At 46.7% G+C, this 25,733-nt stretch overlaps 1 protein-coding gene across 8 annotated transcripts; it reads right to left on the reverse strand.

Moving 5' to 3' along the window:
• Positions 1–1,278: 1,278 nt before the first annotated feature.
• SSTR2 (somatostatin receptor 2) lies at positions 1,279–25,214 on the reverse strand. Of its 8 annotated transcripts, none has more exons than XM_083427841.1 (4): positions 24,919–25,214; positions 23,038–23,193; positions 15,433–15,498; positions 1,279–2,790 (listed from the first exon to the last, which is right to left on the reverse strand). In XM_083427841.1, the coding sequence occupies exon 4, from the start codon at positions 2,694–2,696 to the stop codon at positions 1,578–1,580; it is 1,119 nt and encodes a 372-aa protein (XP_083283967.1). In that variant the 5' UTR covers positions 2,697–2,790; positions 15,433–15,498; positions 23,038–23,193; positions 24,919–25,214; the 3' UTR covers positions 1,279–1,577. The 8 variants fall into 8 exon arrangements, with proteins under 8 accessions (XP_083283967.1, XP_083283965.1, XP_083283971.1 ...); XM_083427839.1 differs by having other exon boundaries at positions 15,433–15,574; XM_083427845.1 differs by lacking the exon at positions 24,919–25,214 and adding an exon at positions 23,467–23,594 and having other exon boundaries at positions 15,433–15,574.
• Positions 25,215–25,733: the final 519 nt, after the last annotated feature.

Below are 25,733 nucleotides of genomic sequence, written 5' to 3' on the forward strand. Positions count from 1 at the left end.
CTTTCTTCTCTCAGCAAGTGCAAGTTAAGCTCTCGAGCAATCTCCACAAGGTTATAAATTCTGAAATGGAAGCCATGCTCAGGCTTTTCCCACCCACAGTGTCCTTAGTACATTAAAGTCCTCTGTCAGTGGCAAACTCAAGACACCTTCTTGGTATGTAGGGGGCAGAGAGGACTTATAAAGGCTCCTTCCTTAAGTGACCTGAAGTTGCAACCTAGCTGGTTGCTTGGTTGGTTTTGGAGAGTTGTTGTTTTGTTTTCAGTGTCCAGGCCAGTTTTTATTTTATTTTTTACTGGTTAAAGTAAAGGTGGCAAGCAGAAATTATGTTAAAGCCCTGCCTCTGTTGTTTGATCTGCGATGGCTATTTCACTTATGCAAGACCAAGGAGGTATGCATTCTCACCCGTCTCTGATCATGGTTTTGACAAAAATTGTACACAGCCATGTTGATGCATTGGGGGGAGGGGAATCCAAAATCCACAACACATTAATACCTCTATTAGGACCAACCAAAATGTCACAAAACTGTGAGCAAGATCCAGTCTGATGAAGAGTTCTGGTGAACTCAAAAGCTCGTTGATGACTTCGTGACGTTTGGGTGGCAAAGTTAACATATTGTGGCTTTTGGACTCAGATGCTGGAGATCTGCTCTCAGACTCTGATAACATCATTCTTATCCACAAAAGATTGTTCATTGGGGAAACCATTATGTAGGAGGCAAAGGGATGGAGGGATGACAACATATTTGCCATCTCTTTGAAGTCATGGAAATGGGCTCTCGTTACAGTTAGAGACAAGTCTCTCTGTCATCCTATTAGCATGCTTTATACTTATTTATTCAGGCTATGAAGATTTCTGATCCCATCTCTGAAGACCTCATTTCATTAGCTGTCCCATAAACAAGAGCAATATAATGCAATTACTCATTTACCACTGCACCCTCCCTCCCTCCCAATATCTCATGACAGTTTTTGATTTTATATAAAACATATGAGCTTAATGTTTTGCCTACTTGAAAAGCACATAGAGCTAAACTTTCAAAGTACCTATCATTTACAAGGGGTGGTGATGGCTGCAAAGAGGCTAGCTTGATAAAAAATATATATAATTCAGTATGTGAACTTGTGGAATACTTATCACCTTCATCCTTATTCCAGTGTCTATGTGTGTCAGCCAAGTTCTTCTTTTAATAATTTAACTCAAATATTGGAGATGGAGCTTTTGAAATTCTAGACCCTGTGTGGAAAATCTGAACTGTGAAGGGTTGTTTTTTTTTTAAAAAAAGTTCAAATTAACTCAAATGGATTTAGCACAGGGGTACGACCAATGCTGCATCATCCCTTGTATTCAAACATGCATGTACAAGTGTATTTCTAGTCAATCACTCCCACAATATACTTCTCCTTTCAATTAATATCCTTAAAACCAGCCTGCTGTTGGCTGAGAAGCAAGTCTGTCCCCTGAACCAATCCTTCGCATGCATTACCATTCCCTGGAAAGAAGGACCAACGGCCGTTATGCTGACTTGCTGTGGGCTTCTGTGAAGAAGCAGGAAGGAGATGAGTGGGCAGAGATCTTTCAGATGCTTGTCTGAAGGTCACCATTGAGCAATGTCCTCTGGGTTTCTGTGGCCTCGTTTAGCCTGGACTTGTCCTGCTTGCTGTCACTCCTGTCGGCTTCATCCATGCCGCTGACTTTCATAAGGCAGAGGACATTTTGGAAGCTCTTCTTGAAGTTGTCGGACAAGAAGGCATAAAGGATGGGGTTGGCACAGCTGTTGGCATAGGTGAGGACCACTACAAAATCAAACATGCCCTTGAGGACAGGTGTTGGCTCAATCAAAACAGAGACTGACGAGACGTTGAAGATATAGAAGGGAAGCCAGCAAAAGATGAAGACGGCAACGACAATGGAGACCATCCTGGTGACCTTCTTCTCTGACTTTTTCCTCTTGGAGGAGCCCACCCTGATGCCAGAGGACTTGACCTTGATGATGATAAACAGGTAGCAAAGGCAGATGATGGTGAGGGGCACCAAGAAGCCCAAGATGAAGGTATAGATGATGAAGCCAACATACCAAGCAACAGACTCATCTGGCCAGATCATGGTACAGCTACTACTCCCGTGGTTATTGCTCACTCCAGCATATATCATGATGGGTAGTATGACCAGAAGGGAGATGCCCCAGACAGCTACATTGACCATCTTTGCTGTTCTTGGCCTCCTCCACTTGGCAGATTTTATAGGATGGACCACAGCAAGGTACCTATCAATGCTCATGACTGTGAGGCAGAAGATGCTGGTGAACTGATTGATCCCGTCTACTGTCATGACGACCCGGCAGATGGCTTTCCCAAAGGGCCAGTGAACCAGAGCTACCTGCATAGCCAGGAAAGGCAACCCCAACATGAACAGTTCGTCTGCTATAGCCAAGTTGAGTATGTAGATGTTGGTGATCGTCTTCATTTTGGCGTAACGGAGGATGACATAGATGACCAGAGTGTTGCCGCAGAGGCCCACAATGCACACCACAAAGTAGATGAAGGTGAGGATGGCATTGCTAGTCAAGTCATAGTGGGGGCTTGTGATGTTGATGGAGGTGTTGGCGGCAGGAGTCTCTGGGGGGAAGCTGTCAAACTGAGATGGCGAGGGGAACCAGAAGGCTGTGGTGTTGGGCAAATCATTCTCAAGGCCCATGGTGCAGCTGTTGTCACGGGCAAAGAGTACTCTTCAGGCAAGAAACCCTCTCATGTCGATTGGCTCAGGGTGGTCCAAGGCAATGTGGGAGGATCTGGAACCCAAAGAAGGAAGAAACGCTGTTATACCAACTTCATATGGCTTACTGCATAATTTTCTGTTATCAGAGACAGAGCAAACTCATTGGCTGCTACCTTTCCCAAAGGCTCTTGGGCTTTCTTTTGAACAGAACTGCCACTGTGGGTGGGGTGCAGTGTTAGAAAATCCAGATATATAAGCTAGGTGCCAAATGACACCTTAAGCCACCAAAACAGAATGTCTAGTTGTCATTTGGGGACCAAAAGTCGTATTTTTCAATATGACTTTTTGTTCCGATTGCACAGGTAAAATATCACGGGTAGAATTCTGCAGGATGTGTTGTTAGAGTTTAAAAACAGGCAAGATTCAACAATCCCCAGGCAGGCACCTCCAGATGGTGGAGATATTAGGCACCTAGGCATCTTCACTTGGTCAGATATGGGCAATAGTCAGGTGCAAAATGCGCCTGGTGCCTGGCAAATTTCAAATGCGGGTGGGGTGTTAACGATCCATCTCTTCCAATGTACACTGACTGGGAGATAATGAAAGTGTCAGGGGTACAGGAGATGTCACAGAGAAATACATGGGTTGCTCTTTCATTGTGTTAATCATTCTTGTCTTAATGACTAGCCCAGAGACTAATAGCTGTGTCCTGTGACTGCTCATGCAGATTGAAAAACAATACCAACTTAGGTTCAAGTAGATAATGTGGCCCACTGAGTTGGCCTTAAGAGACTCCTGCCTAAAACTCTGGAGAGCTGCTTGCTGTTAGTGTGGACAACACCGAGGTAGCTGGATCAATGATCTGACACAATATCCAAGCTTCCTACGTTCCTACGACGCAGCCAAGGGGCACCAGTCCTCCATAGTCTTTAACCACACCATCACTTAACATCTCCTATAGTACTTTATGTGTGTGTTTCACACACATTATCCCAGTAATCTTTGCAGCAGTCCTGTAAGGTAAGGTAAAGGTAAAGGGACCCCTGACCGTTAGGTCCAGTTGTGGCCGACTCTGGGGTTGCAGCGCTCATCTCGCTTTACTGGCCAAGGGGGCCAGCGTACAGCTTCCGGGTCATGTGGCCAGCATGACTAAGCCACTTCTGGTGAACCAGAGCAGCACATGGAAATGCCGTTTACCTTCCCGCTGGAGTGGTACCTATTTATCTACTTGCATTTTGACGTGCTTTCCAACTGCTAGATTGGCAGGAGCAGGGACCGAGCAACGGGAGCTCACCCCGTCACAGGGATTCGAACCGCCAATCTTCTGATTGGCAAGCCCTGGGCTCTGTGGTTTAACCCACAGTGCCACCCGCATCCCTTCCTGTAAGGTAGGCCAATATTATTATTAATCACATTTATAGAGAGCTCTTCCTCCAGGAACTGTGTGCTCGATGTGGTATACTTGGAGTTGTTCTACTTGGCTTTTCTTTTTCTAAAATGTCGTAACGATCCCTTGGGGTAGCTTAGGTTGAAAGTGACTGGCCAAAGACTACTCAGTGATATTCCTGGCTCAGTGGGTCTCCCCAATCCAAGCCTCACTCTCTCGCTAATACAACTCATCGGCTCTCGGATACTTTCCATTTGGTAGATCGTGGGGCTGTTGGGAGATGCTAAGCGACTGCAGCATGTGCAAGGCCACTAAGTAAATATATAGTTTACGTGGAATTTGAACCTAGTCCTCCTCGACACACACTGCCAGCATTGCAACATTGCAACAATGGTGTGCAAGGTTGAGAGCATCACTCTGATCAATACGGGGAGGGGCAGAGCATTCCTGTCCCCTCCTGCCCTCTTGCATGGTATAGAAATTATGCTGAGGCAGAACTGCCCAAAGAAGGGAAAGGAAGGGGAGGTGGTAATATTCAGCTACACCAACGAAACTTTACCGGAGCCACTACTTCCAATTCTACGTTCCTCAGCCGAGCCACGGGATCTGAGTATTGCCCTTTCTCCCACAAACTCTTCTCCACTGCGTTTAAAAACTAAAATAAAAACACATATCCTCATATTTTATTTCTCAAAGTTGTGTGTGATTTTATGTGCACCTGTACTGTATATGTATGCAAGTGGCCATTCGCTGGAGCAGACCACAAATGGTGACTAAAACACGATGCAGGTTGCAACTGTGCACCCACCGAACTCAGTGTTATTTATTTCTGATTAGACATGCCTAGCATTGAACTGTCAAATGTAGTTCTTCTCCCATCCGCGTCTTAGTTACACTGGACTAGCGGTTTACAGTTACAGTGGACTAGAGGAGATTAAGCTAGTCCCCTAAATGTTCCCGGTAAAATAGAGAATTGAAGTATTAAAGGCTGGTGCCTCCTTCCCAAAGCCCAGTAGATTCTGTGCAGCTTAGAGAGGACCGATGATGGCAACTACCTCCACATCCTCATCCCCCTTCCAGAGAAGAGGAAGACAGCATAGATTTATAACAGGGGTTTGCAGAAGGTCACAACTCATGGCCCAGAGATAGAAGAGGGGCAAAGCTGGGAAATCATGGGGGAAGAGGAAAAGGGAGAAGCAGAGCCGGAGCAGCTGGCTGCAACGTTATCACTAGAAAACATTCCAGGCCCCCTTCTCTCAGAACCCAGCGAGGAGTGAAAGTAGTAGAGCAGAGAGCGAAGAGGCAAATGGCCTTAAGCAGCCACCGTAAGGTGGGCAGTGCTGTTGACGACTGAGAAGGGGAGCAGGGATGGAGATTACTCGGAGCAACGGCATTACTCCAAGAGGCAGTATTTCTAAGCCTCTCTCTGTGAATATTGAATAAAAGACTTGTAAGAGCTTTTGTCGTCTGTCTATCCCTGGCAGCCTGCTGTGGGGGGGGGGGTCAGATTCCCTGATACCTGACTTAGGGGGGCCAAGAGCCCTCCCTCCACTTTTCCAACTCCTGCCCAGCTTTGGGAAGAAGGCAGGAAGGCTCCAGCATCCTGTCAGATGCTCGACACCTCCTTCCCAAAGCTCAGGAAGCTTTTGCCTGGCTTAGGAAGGGAAGCATGATGATCATGTGTGAGACCTCACGACATTGCCACCCGCCCCCCATCGCCCTCACAAGCTGGTGCCTCTGGCCCTAACTGTTCCCCTACAAAAAAATTTCACTGGGTGCCACCACACTGGACAACATTACTGTAGTTCAAATCTTTGTGCTCTATAGCTGAGGAGCAGAAATCACATTTTGCTTCCCCCCTTTTATACAGAAAGTACTAACCCATTTAGGCTGCAATCCCACACATTAAAAAATAAAACCACACGCACTTGGGGGGTAAGCTGCCTGAACTCAATGGGGCTTACTTCTGAGCAGACATGTTTTCAATTGCCCAGTTTAATCCTTTTAATTAAAGGGAGCATTTTAGAAACTCTCAGCACTTCTAATTATCCTAGATGATTTTGAGGAGGGATGACCAGAGCACTCATCTGCATAATTGCATGGACAGGCGGAGTCCCCAGATCCTGAGCGTTCCCCCCCCCCGTCATGTGGAATAACGACTCAAGACAACGTGCTATGGGATTAAATTGGCCACAACTTTATTAAATTTCAAATGTGGGTAGACCTTGGCTCAGGCATTGGGCGTTCTCCCTCCCCAGTCCCCAGCCGGGGACCTAGGGAGCTTCAGGGTTATCCAGTGGGGGGGGGGATGGGCCGGCTCTGGAGAACATATGTTCAAGCAGAGATAGCCGCCCCCGTTACGCCACCACCGCAGGGGAGAGCAATGACGACCTTTCGGCATACGGTCAAAGCCTCCCTTCAGAAACCCCTTTAACGGGGAACCCTGGTATCGCCGCCGCAAAGAGGAAGATGGACTAAAGGATTCCGCCCAAGGCCTGATACCGCCAAAGTTGTGACGTTTTGCTACGGGAAAGGCGAAACCTGCCAATGCAGGGAAATTCCTTTCCGGCCCTTTAACAGCGACCTTAACGTAGCAGCACCCACATACCTGTGAAGAAAAGTTAACCTGCAAAACCTGTGAAGAAAAGTTAACCTGCAAAAGAAGACACTAACTGAGGGTGGGTAGGGTGGGAGAAGCTCTGGAGCCAAGTGAGGATTCCCAGGTAAGATCCTCTCTCTATTGTGTGGGCAGGTAATCCCTCCCCTACCTGACCTGGTCTCCTTGGCAATGCTTCCCCCAGGTGGGATTGGACAACTGACTGAGGTGGGCGGAGACCTCCAGGTATCCCACCTGAGGGAAGGCAAAGCCAAGCCTATGCTGATGGGGCCGCTCCAGATCTAGGGCTGCGCGCGTCCACGCAAAGGGCGCCTCCCATTTTAAGCGGGGAGCGGTCATTAAGGGTATTGCAATATCATTTCTATTCACTTTTATTAAAAACCAATTTGGGTTTCTTCTCATAATCAAGCAGCATATAAATTTTCTGAAATAAAATAAAATAAATGAATAAATTCACTTTTATTGATTCTAGGGCAGACAGGTGAAAAAAGAGGGTATGGCTCCAGCACTCCTTATAGCTGGGTAAAATGTATATATAAAGGAATAAATTTCAGCAGGTGTAGGAAATTCCATCTTCTACAAAACTATTGAAAGGGATGGAATCAATTTGGGGGGAGGATCTGACTACCCTAATTTTCCATTTATCCCCCAAACTCCATTGCTGTTGATTTTTTAAAAATATACAGCCGTTTTATATATATACAGTCTTCAGAGATCTGGACCTTCTCTTTATTGGATCTCAGAATATAACTGGATATGCTGAAGTCAATTGTTTCCTCTTTGATTTGTTTCTTTCCACCCCCTTTTGGCTCATCAATGAACAGCCAGTCCCTTAGGGACACAATCCAATGGACTTAAACATATTGAAGCTCACTGAAATAAACAGCCCCAAGTGTGATGAACTCAGTGCTATAGCATAATCTAAAGCTTTTAGGTCCCAGCTCAGACATACTCCTGGTGGATGACGGTCAAACAATCATATCTGAATCTGTGCCTTTTGCTTATTGAATACCGTTGTTTGCCCTTACACATAAACCACAAGCTATTGCGGTCTGCCGCAGATTGCAGGAAATGTCATTCCAAACCACACAGTGTTAAGTCTGGGAAGTGGGGTGTGGGTGTGGGTGTGTGTATGAGAGAGAGAAAGAGAGAGAAAACCTCAACAACAAATCAGTTTCCTTTTATTTCTTTCCACCTTCATTAGAACGACATTACCCCTCCTGCAACTTCAACAGTTCCACTGAACTGCCATGTCTCACGCCAGATTTCCTAAGCCTGCATACACTATTGAAACCCTAGCATCTTATTCATCCCTCTCTTTCCTTTATGTTTACTGTGAGCTCCATGGTTGAGCTGCTGTTAATGGTTGGAGTTTAAGGTCTTAATTAGAGGAGAAGCTACCAGTCCAAACCAGCCTTCCTGGTGTGGAAGCCCCCTGTTTCCCCCTCCTTTCATTTCTTTGGTGGACCTCATCAAATTAAATGTTGAAAGAGGAAAATAAAATAATGGTGCAGGCAGGAGGGTGCTGAGGTGGGGAGGGTAAGCGTGGGAGGGTCACTTGGTCTTTTGCAGGAATGAGGCTGTTCTCTGCCTCCAGTTACACACATAATTCCTCCAGTTGTTCTCAACAGAGTCAGTAGGCAGTTCTGGGTGCTGTCAGAAGAGAGACAACTAAGGAATGGATGAATAGCTCAGTTGGTTAGAGAGCGGCGCTTCTAACACCAAAGTTGCAGGTTCAATCCCTGTATGGGATGACTGCAATAACTTGGATTATTGAAGTGAAGATTATGGATTAATATTAAGGATGGTGCTGTGGGTTAAACCACAGAGCCTAGGGCTTGTCGATCAGAAGGTTGGTTGTTCGAATCCCTGCGACGGGGGTAAGCTACCGTTGCTCGGTCCCTGCTCCTGCCAACCTAGCAGTTCGAAAGCACGTCAAAGTGCAAGTAGATAAATAGGTACCGCTCCGGTGGGAAGGTAAACGGCGTTTCCGTGTGCTGCTCTGGTTCTCCAGAAACGGCTTAGTAATGCTGGCCACATGACCCAGAAGCTGTATGCCGGCTCCCTCAGCCAGTAAAGCGAGATGAGCACCGCAACCCCAGAATCGGCCACAACTGGACCTAATGGTCAGGGGTCCCTTTACCTTTACCTTACTCGGAACAGACCTATTGAAGTTAATGGAAATGGCTAACTAACATCTGTTCATTTCAATGGTTCTGTTCTGAGTAGGACCAGCATTAGAGACAACTCTTAAGCAATGTGGTTTTTTTTAATGGTTAAATCTATATATCAGTTTTCCTTCAAGAAGCCTACGGGGATGTACTTGCTACCCATCCCTTGGCATGCCAATTTATCATCACAACAGCCCTAGGCTAGGCTGAAACCTAGTGACTGGCAGAAGGTGCAATCCTGACTCCATTTAACCTGGGAGTAAGCCCTACTGAATTCAGAAGGAGCTGCTTCTGAGTAGACAGGGTCACACACTCTGTCCTAGTTTGACACTCTAACCACTATGCTAGCTGTCCCTGTGACACTCACACCCTCTTTGTGGAGCTAATACGATGCAGGGAGAGAATTATGAACCCTGGAGACGTTAGGGTGTTCAGAATGCTCTACATAATATTACACCAATACAACAACCCTGCAAGATTGCTCCATATCCCCTCCACTACAGATGAGAGAGTGAGGCAGAGATCCAGCGAGCGACCATTCAGAGGCAGAATTTGAACTAGGGGTTTTCTGGCTCGCTGCACAAACTCTCCTCCGCTGCAGGGGGTGAAACTGGTAAAGATGGAAGTGGGTTGGGAAGCAGATGGAGAAGACAACGTGCTGAAGGAGGGGGTAGTGGGTGGCACAATCCTAGAAATAAAATTTAGATTTGAAAGAGCCGCTTTCATTGTTCCACAGATCAAGTGTCAGAAACGCCGATTTAGGTACCACAGCAAAATCTCCACGGACTTTTAAGGCAGATGTTCGCAGGGAAGGGATTTCCTTCCTCTGTAGCGTCTTCAGAAAACAGACAGAAAGACAGCGAGAGCCCACCCCAAGGTTGCTGCTGAGGATTCTGCACTGGATTCTCAGGCAGAGAGAAAGAAGCACGCAAGTGAATCCTGTACCTATTTACTGGGTTTGCTTGCTCCCGAGCAGAAGGCGCCTACAATCGCAAGCCTGACCCAGAAACTATGCCCACGGAGTTCGAGGAAATGGATGCCCCTCGGGGCTCGCCCACGTCTGCAGCCCAGGGTCCCCAAGCAAAGCCAGCTGCCACCTCAAATCCCACTGAGGAGGAGGAGACGAGCAACACCAGGATCTCCAAGCGCTGCCCCCCCCCCCTCCCAGCTGCAGCCTGCAAGTTGTCCGGGAGCTCCCTTGACAGCGCATCCGGACAGCCTTCGAGGATTTCCCCTTCCACCCAAGTTTCCACCTGTAGCCGTTCCTCCGAAGACTTCTTCCCCCGGCCGCGCACCGGCAATCCCCACCCCCTCCACCGCTTTCCCAAAGAGAAGCACTCACAATTTCGGCGTCTTTCTGCGAATTCTTCCCTCGCCCTCGACGCACGCTCCCGCTTGCTTGCATGTGTGTGCATGTATAATAGAGGTATATCTATATATGCAGATCGTCGGTAAAAAAAAGAAAGCCAACGACTTCTTGCAAGCAGAGCGGAGATCGCCTCCGAGTGCAGGGGGCGCCAGACCTGCGCTTGGCGGTGGTGGTGGCGGCGGCTGGCTGGCTGCTGCTTTGGGACGAGCCCCTAGTCGAGGGAAACGCGAGTGCCAAGGAAGCGCCGGCGGCGGCGGCAGCTCGCAAGCTGGCGCGCAGATGCAGCTCACGCGGCGCAGGAAGGCTGCCGGCTGCACCTCCGACGTGCCAAGTGGCCAGCAGAGCCGGGGAGGCGTTCTCGTCGTCGCCCACCCGCGGCCACTCCCCCCAAGCCCGGGCAATCAATGGGCCCCGCTCGGCGCAAAGGCGCGCCACCTCCGACGCGCAACAGTGGAAAGCCGGAGTCCACCTTTGGGGGCTTTGCCGGAGGCAAGGCGGCGTCAGGCTTTCGTTGGAGATGGGTAGTGGGCGGGGAGGTGAAGCTCCCCGTAAACGAGGGGCAGGATTTCAGCTCCTAAGATGCTCCCCACCCCTTCCTAAAAAGATAGACACTGGCAGCGACTGAGAGCCCCCTTGCCATTTCATGCAATAATCAATAAAGGGAGTGCGCTTTGGTTTGTAGGTGTAGCGTGTGCCTTTCAAAACGCGTTCACACGGCCCTGATCCAGGGGTCTCCCTAGGGAAGAAGAGACTCGGAGGAAGGGCTTGCTCAGGAACTAGAGGTAGCGCCACCTCACCCCATGGGCTCGGTCAACTTCCTTCCAGTAGACCAGTGTTTCTCAACCAGGGGGCCATATGGTCCCCTGCCCCCCCCCCCCCGGATATTCCAAGAGGGCTAAAGGTGAAATTATATCATTTATATGATTATAAAAATTATAAATGAAACATGTCCTATTTACAAACAAAATAGCTACCGCTTTGAGAAACAATGCAGTAGGATACCCATCTTCCCCAGGCATGCCAGCTTGAATAAAATACTGGGGGGGGGGGCAGGCAAGCCCCACCCGGCATAATCAATCACATGATATGGTATGCGCACACCATTTGAATGGCAATGCCCATCAACTTTGGAGGAGCCTTCCCCCATTTTTTATTGGGGGGAAGGTCAAAGGGACCTCAGCCTGCAGGAGTTGGCTTCTATGGTCTCCACCACCGCTCCCAAAACAAGAGTGAAAGAGGAATTGGTAGTTGTCTTATATGGAAACTGCCGCTGTAACAGCAGTGGCCGTCATGGAGGTGCCAGTGGTCTTGGGGGGGGGGGAGTTGCTTATTCTGTTTCCAGTAAGGTGGTCCTCTAGCAAGACTAGCTGGCCGACTGAAAGGCAAAGGCAACAACTCAGCTTTGTAGGAGGAAGAGAGAACCACACTTTAATTGGTATCCTTAGAAGCCTGCCTTGATCTCCTTCCATATCCCAGGAAGGTGGGAAATCAGACATTCCCGGCATGCGCACCATACATTTCAAGCACATGGCTTCCTCCTCAAGAATCCCAAGAGCTGTAATTTACCCCTCACATTTCCAGAATGGTAAGTTTACCCATCACAGCGCTACAATTCAATGGTAAGTTTACCCATCACAGCGCTACAATTCAATGGTAAGTTTACCCATCACAGCGCTAACAAAACTACAGTCCCCAGGATTCCTTATGCAATGCACAAAGCTATTGCTTCCAGTCGCAGACCACAACCAGTTTCCCTTTAGGGAAAACAGTTTTCTCTGAAGAGGCAGGCTGCCAGTATTTTAGTTAGGCAGGCCTACCAAGTGGATTCCTGACCTAGAACCCATCCTAGGTTCTAGAGACTTCCTCTCTTGTATCTTGAACCCTCTGCAGTCAGCTTGGTGGATTAGCTCACACTCCCAGAAGTCCCCTGAAAATGTTTTCTCCTGTCAAAGATGTTAATCACAGCATTTATCTGCTGAAAAGGCAGAGGAAACAATGAGCAACCAGAGTTGCTTTATTACCTTAATCTTAGGATTATAGAGTTGGAAGGGACCATGAGGTCCAAGCCCCCTCCAGTGCAGCAAATCTTGCAATGCGTTAATTAATATTTTGCCCGATGTGGGGCTCAAGTCCACGACCCTAAGATTAAAAGTCCCGTGCTCTACCAACTGAGCTATAGAGACTACCTGTGCAGGGTAAATATTTTGCTCTAAACAAGAAGCCAAGCCAGGAAACTGGGTTGGCCATTTTGCTTTTGCACAAGAGCAATACCAGAAAAGTGGCAGGAATTATAAAGCCTCTTCACCAACAGTATGGCAGAAGTTGGCACAGAGATCAATGGGGGGCGGAATGTGGGCACAGCAAGGAGATGGTTAAGGACAACCGTTAAGGTTGGCACAGTAGTTTTTCAGCAAGACGCCTGTTGATTTCAAAATTGCAACCATTAAACAGATAGAAATGGAGAGATATTTGGCTTGCCTGTCCCGCAGCTGTGGCAAAATATCACAGAAATAAGGTGGCAGCCCTAATAATTGATCAGTGAGTTGAGCAGAGTGTGTCTCTGGTTGTGACTTGGGGTGGGGGCAGAAGTGGGATGATTACCCAGTATGTATAGGCACCGAACTGTGTTCCTGTCAGCAGGAAAGTACTGAACCTTGACTTTAAAGCACATTTATCATGTTGGCAGCTGCAGCTTCCTCCAACACATGTTTAATACAAGCATGCTCATGTTGCATCAGTTCCAACTGTACCAGCCGTTTTGGAATGGGAGACAGAGGTGCAGAGCTGGGCAGAACTTCTTTCAATACCTACGCAAGTTTGCTGCCGGAGCCCTTGGAGAATCCTTCAGGTCTAAAGGCAAAAGCCTCAGCCAGCCATTCTCTTGATTTTCAGCAACCTGTTTGCCCCCGACATCAATTGACTGGGAGCCCTATAAAACCTGCTCCAGCTCACATCTAATCTTCTCTAATTTGCAAATGCCTATGGCTACAAGCAATAAATATTTATTGGACCGGAGGAGTTGCTCTCTAGGTGGCCTGCTTGGGAAGGAGTCAGGGTCCCTTTTATGTTGGTCTGTGTTTGTCTGGCCCTGCTGATCTGGCCTTTTGCGACATATTTGCCTTTTTCCTCTCTGCCAAAGACTACAGCTTCATTGCTAAACACAGCAGTTGCTAAACCTCAGAAATGGTACGCTTGGCTTTGTGACCGAGATCCCCCTTCCGAACACGTTTCCAAAGTGACTGACAGGGAAAACGGAATAAAATGAAAGCACGGTGAAAATAGCAAATAAAAAACGAGAAGCGATAAAAATTAATTATATAATAAAGCGCAGCAGCATTAAACCAGCAGATTGGAAATTAATTATAAATAAAATACAAAGCACAGCAGCATTAAAACAGCGAACTCATTATCCAAGTGCAAATCCTTATGAGGCCAAAGTGGTGCCATACATATATATGAGGGAGGTATCGGCAGGCTTGGGATAAACCCCCAAAAGTAGAACAAATATTTAGCAGGCACAAAACTCAGGAAGGAGGAAACTTCAAGAGAAGCCAATGAAGATTGAGCATGCCCATGGAATGCTGTTTGTTTAGGGTGGATATCTTCCATGAATACCATAGAAGAAGGTATGGCTGGCTGGCTGACCCTCTGCACTACACCAGGACAGGCAGCCTCACCAATCTGTCTGCTCTCAGACAGCTCCCATCTTTCTCACAATACACCCAGTCCAGGGGGTAGGTAAAAAGGTAAAGGACCCCTGGATGGTTAAGTCCAGTCAAACTTGACTATGGGGTGCAGCGCTCATCTCGCTTTTCAGGCCGAGGGAGCCAGTTTTTGTCCACAGACAGCTTTCCGGGTCATGTGGCCAGTGTAACTAAACCACTACTGGCACATGGAGGACCAGAGCGCACGGAAACACCTTTACCTTCCTGCCGCAGCGGTACCTATTTATCTAATAATAATAATAATAATAATAATAATTTTTTATTTATATCCCGCCCTCCCCAGCCGAAGCCAGGCTCAGAGCAGCTAACAACAATAAAAGTAACACAGCATTCTAAAATCAATTCATTCTAAAACCAATTCAAAATCAAATTAATGGCAACCATTGGTTCTATGAGGATTACCAAAGGAGGGGGTCAGACTGTGCCTTGGCCAAAGGCCTGGTGGAACAGCTCTGTCTTGCAGGCCCTGTGGAAAGATGTCAGGTCCCGCAGGGCCCTAGTCTTTTGTGACAGAGTTGTTCCACCAGATCGGGGCCACAGCCGAAAAAGCCCTGGCTCTGGTTGAGGCCAGCCTAACCTCCCTGTGGCCCGGGACCTCCAAGATGCTTTTGTTTTAAGACCGTAAGGTCCTCCGTGGGACATACCAGGAGAGGCGGTCCCGTAGGTTTGAGGGTCCTAGGCCGTCTACTTGCACTGATGTACTGCTAGGTTGGCAGGAGCTGGGACAGAGCAATGGGAGCTCACCCTGCCATGAGGATTCGAACTGCCGACCTTCTAATCGGCAAGCCCAAGAGCCTCGGCGGTTTAGACCACAGCGCTACCTGTGTCCCTGAATGCCAGCTTCCCCCTCCTCCTTAGCCTCAGTGTCACCCTTGTAGAACTCAGCAGGGAGAAAGACGGAGACAAACCTAGACTTGTGCTTGGTGCAAGGATTAGCTGAGCAGTGCTTCTACCAGACCCATAACTGATGTCACAAATGGCAGCCATCAGGTGTGGGGCAAGTGGGCATCGCTTGGGGAAAAAGTAATTGCAGGCCAAATTGGGACCCATTTTGGGCTCAAGGTTCCCCAGCCCTGCTGCCATGCAAATGGGAGAATGGACCACCAAATATAGGCACACATTGCAGGGAACCTCAGAGGGATTTCCACAGCTCCTACCAGGTATAGGTATTTAACAGAATTTTTGAACCGTGTTTTTTAAAAGCACATTATATTTGTAGCATATACACATTACGAATTTGGGGCACTTCCAAGTCCTGCTTCAGCCCATCGGAATGGTGATTTTAGGGTCTGTCCTTGGGAAACAAGTCCTTGTCACCATGAAATGTACAGAAACACACCTTAATTGAGGCTAAGGCTTTAAAATTTAATGCACACTATAAAAATCCATCCACAGCCTTAACTATCGCAAAGTAGTAACTAAGACTGCAGTCCTCTGCATATTTACCTGGTGGTAGCAAGTCATCCTGACCTCAGATTGATGGATTTCCAAGTAGACAGGCATAAAACCAGGCTGTAGATTAGGAAAGGACTTCGTATCAGTGGTTTTACAGTGCAATCAAATGCTCCTCTAATCAGAAGCAAGTCCCCTTGAGATAAATGAGACATCACCGGGTAAGTGTATAACAGGATTGCAACCTTTGCTAATATTGGTGTCCAGAGCCAATATACAGTGCTACCTCGGGTTAAGAACTTAATTCGTTCTGGAGGTCTGTTCTTAAGATGAAACTGTTCTTAACCTGAAGCACTACTTTAGCTAATGGGGCCTCCTGCTGCCGCCGCGCCGCCGCTGCATGATTTCTGTTCTCATCCTGAAGCAAAGTACTTAACCCAAGGTAATATTTCTGGGTTAGCAGAGTCTGTAACCTGAAGCGTATGTAACCCAAGGTACCACTGTACATACAATGAACAACACAGGCATTAACTGGCAGGTAAGTCCCCAGAGCAGCAGGCTAGATAGAAAGACTCTAACACAGTGTGTCCCAAACTTTGATCTCCAGCTGTTTTTGGACTACAGTTTCTATCATCCCTGGCCACTAGTTCTGCTAGCTAGGGATGATGGGAGTTGTAGTCCAAAAACGGCTGGAAACCCAAATTTGGGAAACACTGCTCTAAAATAAGCAGAAGTCAGCTTACTCAGCGAGGAAGTGCAAAGAAGGGGGAAAGAGCCTCACTTCCCTCAATAAAGCCCAGCTGAGGACAATTGGCTTCTCCCAGGCCATGACTTTAAGAAGAAGCAGAAGCAGCTAGGAAGGGAAAATAGGAGTTTAGGGTTTTTTGGTTTTTTGTTTTGTTTGTTTTTTAAAAAACTTTTATAAATTGTGTGTCTTTGTTTCTCAGTTTGATCTTTTTACATGGTTTTGTGTGGTGGTATTTTATGCACTGCGTCTTGCAGTTACTTTTATCGGATCATAGTTTGGTAATTATTCATTGTAATTGTTAAGAGTGAATTTCTGTTTAATGTTTGCTGGTGTTTTGAGATTTAAATTTATTGCGTGCTATTATATTCTAGTAGATTATTGAATATTACTTTTTTTGATAACACGTTCCATTTTAAAGTTACGTTTTCTTATTGGATCAGGTGTGCATTCTTTGTTGTGTATTTTGTTGCTGTAAACTGCCTTGTGTACAGCAAAATGGAAAGGTGGTACAGTGGTACCTCGGGTTAAGTACTTAATTCATTCCGGAGATCCGTTCTTAACCTGAAACTTTTCTTAACCTGAAGCACCACTTTAGCTAATGGAGCCTCCTGCTGCCGCCGTGCCGCCAGAGCACAATTTCTGTTCTCATCCTGAAGCAAAGTTCTTAACCAGAGGTAATATTTCTGGGTTAGCAGAGTCTGTAACCTGAAGGTTACAAGGAACTGGTTCTTGGAGAAGCAGCCTTCGACTCTTGCAAGGAAGACAGAAGAAGCAGGAACCGGATGCAATGCTTTCGCTGCATGAGATAACTGTGTCAAGAGTTAACACTGCCTACACACCCTGTCTATCAAGCAAGAGTCAGTTAACAAGCAGCAGTTCAGACAGGAGGGGTGGTTTAGGTTAGAAAGGTAGACTCTTCACTGGATTCCCGTGAGATTTCAGGTGGCAGTTCAGTTCTAGCTTTCCTTTTCCACCTCCCTCACCACCTATCAAGGAGGCAAAATCATGCTGGGAATTAAAGGAATTAAGATGAAAGGCTGCGTATTGATACCCAGGAGAAAAGGATAAGGCTCAATTTGCATCCTACAAATCCATACGATATTAAGAGAGCAGGATTTCGGGAGCTCAGGGGAATAATCACTAGCATAATAAATAACCCATAAGGCAGGGAAATGACCTTTCCCAAAGAAACAGATGAGAAATAAATATCCAAATAAGCTTCATTTTTTCAATAAAAAGAAAGCCCATGGTATCAGCACGACAGAAGAGCAGATGGTGTTGCCACGAGTGTCTTAGTGAATGGGATACATGTACCTCACTGGATTTGCAGAGGTGGATGTTACAGATTTTAAAACGTTCTCCTTGGATTCAAACAACGCCTCTGTGGAAAAGCCAAGGCCAAGCTCCAGTTACAATGCAAAGGTTTATAATTACTCACCAACACCTTTGTCACACAGACTTCATTTGAAATGGATTCTAGGCCTCATGAAGGCCACTAGAAGACACTGGATTAAATGTCATGAACAGGAGGAATCATGAGGCTTAGAAGCTGAGATATACGGTATATGCACATCTTAGCCCACCAAAGTAGCAGAAATATAAAGATCACAATATAATGGCAAGTAAAAAATATGGATATGTGTGTGTGTGTTTAAAACTATCCCCATCAATGCAAATAATTTTAATGTGCATACATTAAAATTCTTTTCGTACTAATAATTTGTGGGTTTTTTCCATGACGTAAATTACATTTGCTGCTCAACAGTTATATTCCAAGCAGGCCGAGGGACCGGCATTTGTCCACAGACAGCTTTCCAGGTCATGGTTAAACCGCTTCTGGCACAATGGAACGCTATGATGGAAACCAGAGTGCACAGAAGCGCTGTTTCCTTTCCTGCAACAGTGGTACCTATTTATCTACTTGCACTGGTGTGCTTTTGAACTGCTAGGTTGGCAGGAGCTGGGACAGAGCAATGGGAGCTCACCCATTGCAGGGATTCGAACCGCCGACCTTCTGATCGGCAAGCCCAAGAGGTTCAGTGGTTTAGAATACAGTGCCACCCACATCCCTTAGGTGGTTGTCAGAGGCAGAGCCCACAGGGAAAGGAGTTGGGAAAAGGGACTTGCTCTTGCTCTTTCCACATTAAGCCCCAATATGGGTGTTAAAGGTTTATTGAGGTCTTCTTCTTCTTCTTTTACAAACATGAAGACTAGAAATTGTGCCTGTCTTTTAAAATTTGAAACTAAGCCTTGATAAATGCATCAGTTTTCTTCTTTAAGCTCGGAAGCATGCTAATAATAAACACAGATCTGTCAAGCGCAAGCGAATTGCAATAGCAACAGTTGTATGTATGACTGGTCATATGGTTTCTGTAAACCAATTTGAGGGTTTTTGGTTTTGGGGTTAGTTTTTTTTACAATCACATAGTGTGTAAATTTTATGAAATAAATAAATATCAACCAACTTTGGCAGAAGTCTTTCTCTGAAATGGATGGTAAAACTTAGAAGATTTGGATGATGTGGGATGTTATATCTACAGAGTTTGTGGCAAACCTCCCTGTGCTGCCCATTTTTTTTTATGCTTGCTAGCATGGCGTGGCTCCTTTTGGTGCTGCAAATGCATCAGAAAACGACACGGGAGGCAGCGGTTATGAGTTATAAGCTCAACTTGATCGGCATAAGGTATGAGTGCTATGGGTTACCTCTGTAGCTGAATACATAACACTAACTTTTCTCAGGCTGCTGAAATGAGGAGAGCTAACCAGGCATGGATGTTCATGTTATTTAAAAGGATGGTGAGTTCAGTTCAGTTGTGGTACTGAAAACAAATAGACTCAGAATGTGCTCAGAGGCACCCTGTCCTCTAATTATAAATCTCTTAAGTCTTTTTGACCTGATTCTGGTTGGTAGATCTTGCAGGTTCTAGTAATGAAACAGAGTAGATTAGACAAACTTTAAGTCCGCCCACCCCTGTTCTGACAGATGCAAGGAATATATTGTTGTCGTATGTGTCCATACAAGACATCTGATGCATGATTACACCAAATCAATCGAAAGCTTATCTGCTGATGTTGGTGTTGATTTAAACCATGTTTGTTGGGACTCTGTGAATAAGGCCCCTTGTATCGGGGTTATCGACTTGAGTTTGGAAACATGGCAGAGTTTGGCCTTGCTCCTGGTATCTCCTTTAGAGGCAAGTATGCAATCAGCCTGGAGAAGAATGGCTGAGTCAAAACTGGAAGACTAAAACACAGGTAACTATGCTGTTGTGAAGTACCCTGTAGAACTGCAGTATCCCAAAAAAGTGGGGAAGAGTAAGAGATGACCCCAAGTGTGATTGTTATGTACTGAAGTTCTCACCCTGGGCCAGCAGGGGGATACTGTAGATAGTTATGCAAATGAAGGATCGAAAAGTGATGTTCAGTGATTGGATAGTTTTGTATGCAAATGAAGGATCGAAAAGTGACGTTCAGTGATTGGATAGTTTTAGAACATTGCAACAGTTACAATTGTTCTGTAGCTCTATATAAGCAGGCTGACACTGAGCTCCTCAGCTTAGTTCTGTTCCAGCTTACAAAATAAAGAACTGCTTTGGAGAAATCGCTGTGTCGTCTGCTATGTCAACCCACAACTTAACAGTGATCTCCAGCACAGTGCGACTATGAAAAAGCAGGAGTTCAAATCCTAGTTCACCCATGGTTGAATATCTCCCAGCAATAGCGAGATCCTGTGGAAAGCTGAATACACCTTTCGGTAGCTTTTGATTGCAGATTAGTGCCTATGATCTGCCCAGTGGCGTGCAGTTAAATTTTTTTGTAGGGGAGCAGTTAGGGGCAGAGGCACCAGCTTGCGAGGGCGATTGGGGAGTCCCAGTGTTGCTCTTGTGAGCATCTTACCTCCCTCCTTAAGCCGGGCAGAAGTTTCCTGGGGTTTGAGAAGGAGGTGCCAGACCTTTGACAGGATGCTGGAACCCTGCTCTCTCCTTCTGAAGGCAGGCCGGGCTTTGGGAAGGTGGCAGAAGGGCTCTTGGACCCCGTCAGAGCATCAGGCCTCCCAGAAGCTTCCCAGGCTTTAGGAAGGAGGCACCAGGCTTTAATATAACAACAACAGCAACAACAAATTTATTACTTTTACCCCTGCCCATCTGGCTGGGCCTCCCCAGCCACTCTAGGCAGCTTCCAACAGGATATTAAAAACAATAAAATATCAAACATAAAAAACTTCCCTAAAGAGGACTGCTTTCAGATGTCTTCTAAAAGTCAGATATTCGTTTATTTCCTTGGCATCTGGTAGGAAGGCGTTCCACAGGGTGGGCACCACTGCCAAGAAGGCCCTCTGCCTGGTTCCCTGTAACCTCACTTCCTGCAGTGAGGAACCCACCAGAAGGCCCTGGGCACTGGACTTCAGTGTCCAGGCAGAACAATGGGGGTGGAGACGCTCCTTCAGGTATACTGGACCGAAGCTGTTTAGGGCTTTAAAGGTCAGCACCAACAGTTTGAATTGTGCTCGGAAATACACTGGGAGCTAATGTAGGTCTTTCAGGACTGGTGTTATATGGTCTAATTTACCAGGAACATTTAGGGGGTGAGCCTAGTCCCCCTCGCCCATTGACCACATGCCATTGGATCTGGTTGCCTTTCTGCCAGCGCTCAGCTGTCCTTGATCCTAGAACTGGGGTGAGGAAACCTCATCAGCCTGAGGGCCAAATTGTCTTCTGGGTAGTGTTCTGAGGGCTGCATGCCAGTGGTGGGTTATGCCAGAGGGAAAAGTGGGTAGAGCAACAAATGTAAATCGTACCTTTGGAAAGTGCACCATTTTCTACACACACTCACACATCCTTCTCTATCCTCCAACCAGACAAGCGAGAGGCATTATCGGAGATCAATGACATATTGCGGATGGGCAAAAACACTCAAGTGCAAAGCCTGGGGAGAGTACCCACTATACCAGCATGGCATAGCGGGTAGTGTCTCAGAGTAGGACCTGGAAGACCAGGGTTCAAATCCCCATTTGGCCATGACCTATGGCCAGTCATCTGTTTTTGCAGCATAAAATACTTCACAGGGTTTTGGTGGAGATTAAATGGTGGGGGTTGGGACGCGGGTGGCGCTGTGGGTTAAAGCCTCAGCGCCTAGGGCTTGCCGATCGAAAGGTCGGCGGTTCGAATCCCCGCGGCGGGGTGCGCTCCCGTCGTTTGGTCCCAGCGCCTGCCAACCTAGCAGTTCGAAAGCACCCCCAGGTGCAAGTAGATAAATAGGGACGCTTATTAGCGGAAGGTAAACGCCGTTTCCGTGTGCGGCTCTGGCTCGCCAGAGCAGCGATGTCACGCTGGCCACGTGACCCAGAAGTGTCTCCAGACAGCGCTGGCCCCCAGCCTCTTGAGTGAGATGGGCGCACAACCCTAGAGTCTGCCAAGACTGGCCCGTACGGGCAGGGGTACCTTTACCTTTTAAATGGCGGGGGTGGGGGAGGAGAAGCAGGTACAATACTTGAGCTCCTTAGAGAAAAGGTGGGATAGAAATACTTACATACTGTGGAACTAACAGAAGCCTTAATATACATCTTACCATGTAAATTGCGTCAGTCATACATAAGTGCCCCAATCTCGCTTGAGTCATACTTTTAATAGTGTATGATTTGTTCAACCAGAACGGGGATGCACAGGCTAACTGGCAAGCCACATCATTTTGCACATTTTACACTCATGGTTGCTGTTCCAGTGAGTGATACATCCGGAAAAGTCTGTCTAGGTGTGCAGCCGAGGTGAGTGTGGTAAGAACTGAAGCAAAGCTCCCCCACCATAAATCATACATCTATTGCTACTGCCTGTTTATAAGCTGTAGAATGATGAAGAAGAAGAGTTCTGGGAACATGGCAAGTCGCTTTATTTATCATGTGGCGGAAACACTTCTGTGCTTTGCCTGTTCCTTGACATCTAGAATAAGATAGATATATGAGCCCGTATTTGATGGGCTTATGTAAGAGTATTACAATTCCAAGCTGGGATGAATGGCTCATCATCTGTTATTTCACTTTTTTCCCTCCACCCCCAGTCACTATTTATTGTTGCCTTTTCTTTTAAAAATATATCTAGAACAGTGGACCAAACTGATGTGGAAATGTGTCTGTTACAAAGCAAAAAGAATACATTCACAGGAAAATTCTCTTAAGATTTTAACAATGGCAGCAAATTTTTTCATAGGGGAACAGTTAAGGCCAGAGGCACCAGCTCATGAGGGGAATGGGCGGGTGCTTACATTGTGACGTCCTGCATTTGAGCATTGCACTCCCGTTTCATGAGCCGGGCAGAAGCTTTCTGGGCTTTGGGAAGGAGGCTTTAATGTTTTAATACTCTAATTTATCAGGAACAAGCCTAGTCCCCCTCATCCACTCACCACACACCACTGAACCTTAATGTCTGTTATGCCTTCACCACCTCATGACCAAGGCAGCAGTAGCCTTGTGGCAAAACGGAAAGATCCCAGAGAGCCCTGTTTCTTTCTCCACAATTCCAAATGCAGATCAGAATCACCACTTAACCTATAAGCATCCGCATTTAGTTTCTGAGAGCATGTGCAAAGAGCCAGACTTCTTGTACGTGTCTGAACTTTCCAGTATATTCTCACAGGAAAAAACTGCTGTGTTCTGCTTCTTATATTATAACTGGATGCAACTTGGCATGCACGGCCAGGTCTGCCAGACATAAGGAACGCCTGAGGTTCAGCTTTATACTAGATACCGCTTTTATTCATGTGCCTGGCCCAATAAGCATCCAGGCTCTTAAGACCGTCTGTTGCAATGTGTATTTTCAGTTTCCCTCACAGCAAGCGCAGAGCTAGGCAAGCATCCCTGATGCCTCGGGCAAAAGCAAACATTGTTCCCTGAACAAACCGAAAAGAAATTCACTTACCAAGTGGAAGCAGAAAACGTTTCCTTTTATCAACACTATTAGTGCTTTGGATAAACTGCTGCCGAACTGTATCCTTTGCTCATTCTCTGGCACACACACAGAGACGGAGAGGCCATTGGAACACCTTGTTTTCTGACAGAGGCATGTTGTCAACAGCTGAAAGCGTGACAAGCAAAGAGTGTGTCGAAACCTACTCGCGAAAGGACTCTGGGTCGGCTCCTCCAAATCTGCCCTTGACCTAGGCTTTCTGGCCCTGTTCCCGAGCAAGTGTTTCCCCTTATCTCCGTCTGTGGCGCTCTGTAGAAGAACAGCTCAGTAGGGACAAAATCCGAAACAATTACCAGACTAGGCCTGATTCATTTAAAACCAGCTGGATGGTAGCCACTGGAAAACCACTTCCCCACAGTTTACCCTCACGTCACCTTGTACAGATTTCATCCTATGGCCACACACAGCTCATGTTGTCCCCCCAGCAATGCGTCTTTTCCATTACAGCCATTGTTGATGGTTTGGGAAAAAAGTACCACGATCTGCACAGCCTCACATCTTCAACTGCTATGGAAGCAATGTGGGACCAAAGCACGGGGAAGCGGGTTATATGACTGAATATATGAAGTGTGCCTTTGTTTATAGCAGTAAAAAAGAGGGGGGGGGGAGGGAGTTGACACTCTTTATGGGGCCAACTGGTTTGATGCAGTATAAGCCCTTGTAGGTCACACACCCCTTCAAGGACGTTAGCCGTTATGTTCAAATCCCCATATCGCAATTAACCTATTAGGGCCTTTCTGCATGATTTAACTGAAGCGGTTGTAGCACCTTCACCGGACTGAGGCAAAGGAGGTGAACCCAGCAAAGCATTCTTGCTGAGGGAGAAAAGCTGTTTACCACCAACTCAGATCACCAAATGAAGTTGCTGGTAGATTAGAGGGAACGGTTGGACCCAGAAAGCACCATTTTCATGAACGTTTTTCCTTGCAATAGTGACACTGACACTTATTGGATATTGCCCATGATACAACTGCCAAGTATCTTTGCCTTCTTGTAACAATTGGAGCTCCTGGTTCTTGTTTTTTGTTTTTGTTTAATATAATTTTGTCCCCTTTTGGAAGTTGAGAACCCGGAACAGTTCTCAGGTGTACATAAAAGGTGGCAGGGAGAACTATCCCACACCACAGTACAGTGGTAACTCGGGTCAATACCTTAATTCGTTCTGGAGGTCTGTTCTTAACCTGAAACTGTTCTTAACCTGAGGTACCACTTTAGTAACCTGAAGCATCTGTAACCCAAGGTACCACTGTAATGCTAGACTTCTCTATTCCAGTTTTCTGTTGTTTGTTGGCACAGTAATTTCGCTTAATTTGGCTAGTGCAAGGAAAGTGCTAACAACCAGAACACTGTTATCTCCAGTATTCTTATTCTTATTATTTGTATACTGTTCTTTACCAGCACGTCACAGGGCAGTTCACAGCATAAAATCACAATATAAAAACTCAAAATACATAATAAGAACAAGAACAAGAACAACGCAATAATCCCCCCTTCCACAACACATTTTAAAAGGTCACTGGATGTCAATCAGCCAAAGGCCTGGTTAAAGAGAAACATTTTTGCCAGGAGCCTAACGGTGTATAATGAAGGGTTTCATCTGAAAAGACCTTTGTCTTTTAGGATGCCACACCATTTTCTCTTGCTTTCACAAATCCACAGGTAGCCCCAGCTACCCTGAGGGGATCCCAATGCAATTAACCTGTACTAAATGCTTAACACAAACATATTCCCTCTGATGTGACCACTCAGGCCACTATTGTTCTTTTAAAACATGATAAGAAAGGACAGTAGGTGCAGAAGTGGAAATCTAAACCTAGAAAGAGAGGGACTTACCTGGGGGGCACTTGCATCCTTAAACGGCAAGATTCCAGCCCTTTTTCTGACGCCAGTGGTCTCCTGATACCCAGAGAGTGCCCTCTGTCCAGCTCAGTCCATTCTGTCAATCCGTACCCTTTTAGTCTTGTTAATTATTTACAGCAGAATTTCCCATGGCAGCTTGTTGATCCCGAACTGCTACGATTTTGAAGCTCTGTATAGTTTTAACGGCAGAACGTACCCTGCTGAGTTAACCCATGCCCCAAACAAGGATCCATCTGCGGTGTGAGGAATGCTTTTAAGTCTTGGAAAAGGTGCTCTGAGAGCAAGTGAGATTAATAGCATGCCACAGAGCGTTTCTTGTTGAGTGATCAGGTGGCCAGGCAGTTTGCTAAAGTCCTCCACCCCCCCCAAAAAAGGAGGGGGCATGAAATTCTCCAACCACCAACATTGGGACCCTATGTACACCATATCGTGTAGATAGCAAAAAGCGATAGCTGATCGGCGCAGAAGTCCTTATAAATGCAGTGCTCATTAAATGACCCACGAGGGTACCGTATTTTTCGCCCTATAGGACACACTTTTTCCCCTCCAAAAATGAAGGGGAAATCTGGGTGCGTCCTATGGGGCGAATGCAGGCTTCGCGGACCTCTCCGCAAACAGCAGGAGCGCTCCCGCTGCTGGCGGAGAGGTGCCTGCATGCTGAAGCCTGCGCGCGCTGAGCTCAGCGCGTCCAGGCTTCGCGGACCTCTCCGCCAGCAGCGGGAGCGCTCCCGCTGCTGGCGGAGAGGTGCCTGCATGCTGAAGCCTGCGCGCGCTGAGCTCAGCGCGTC

Source organism: Podarcis tiliguerta (genome assembly GCF_965153285.1).
Source record: "Podarcis tiliguerta genome assembly, chromosome: 2".
Classification (NCBI taxonomy): Eukaryota; Metazoa; Chordata; class Lepidosauria; order Squamata; family Lacertidae; genus Podarcis; species Podarcis tiliguerta.

Excerpts from the sequence above, each read along its gene's own strand:
- SSTR2 (XM_083427844.1), bottom strand. The coding sequence starts at position 2,696 with ATGGGCCTTGAGAATGATTTGCCCAACACCACAGCCTTCTGGTTCCCC.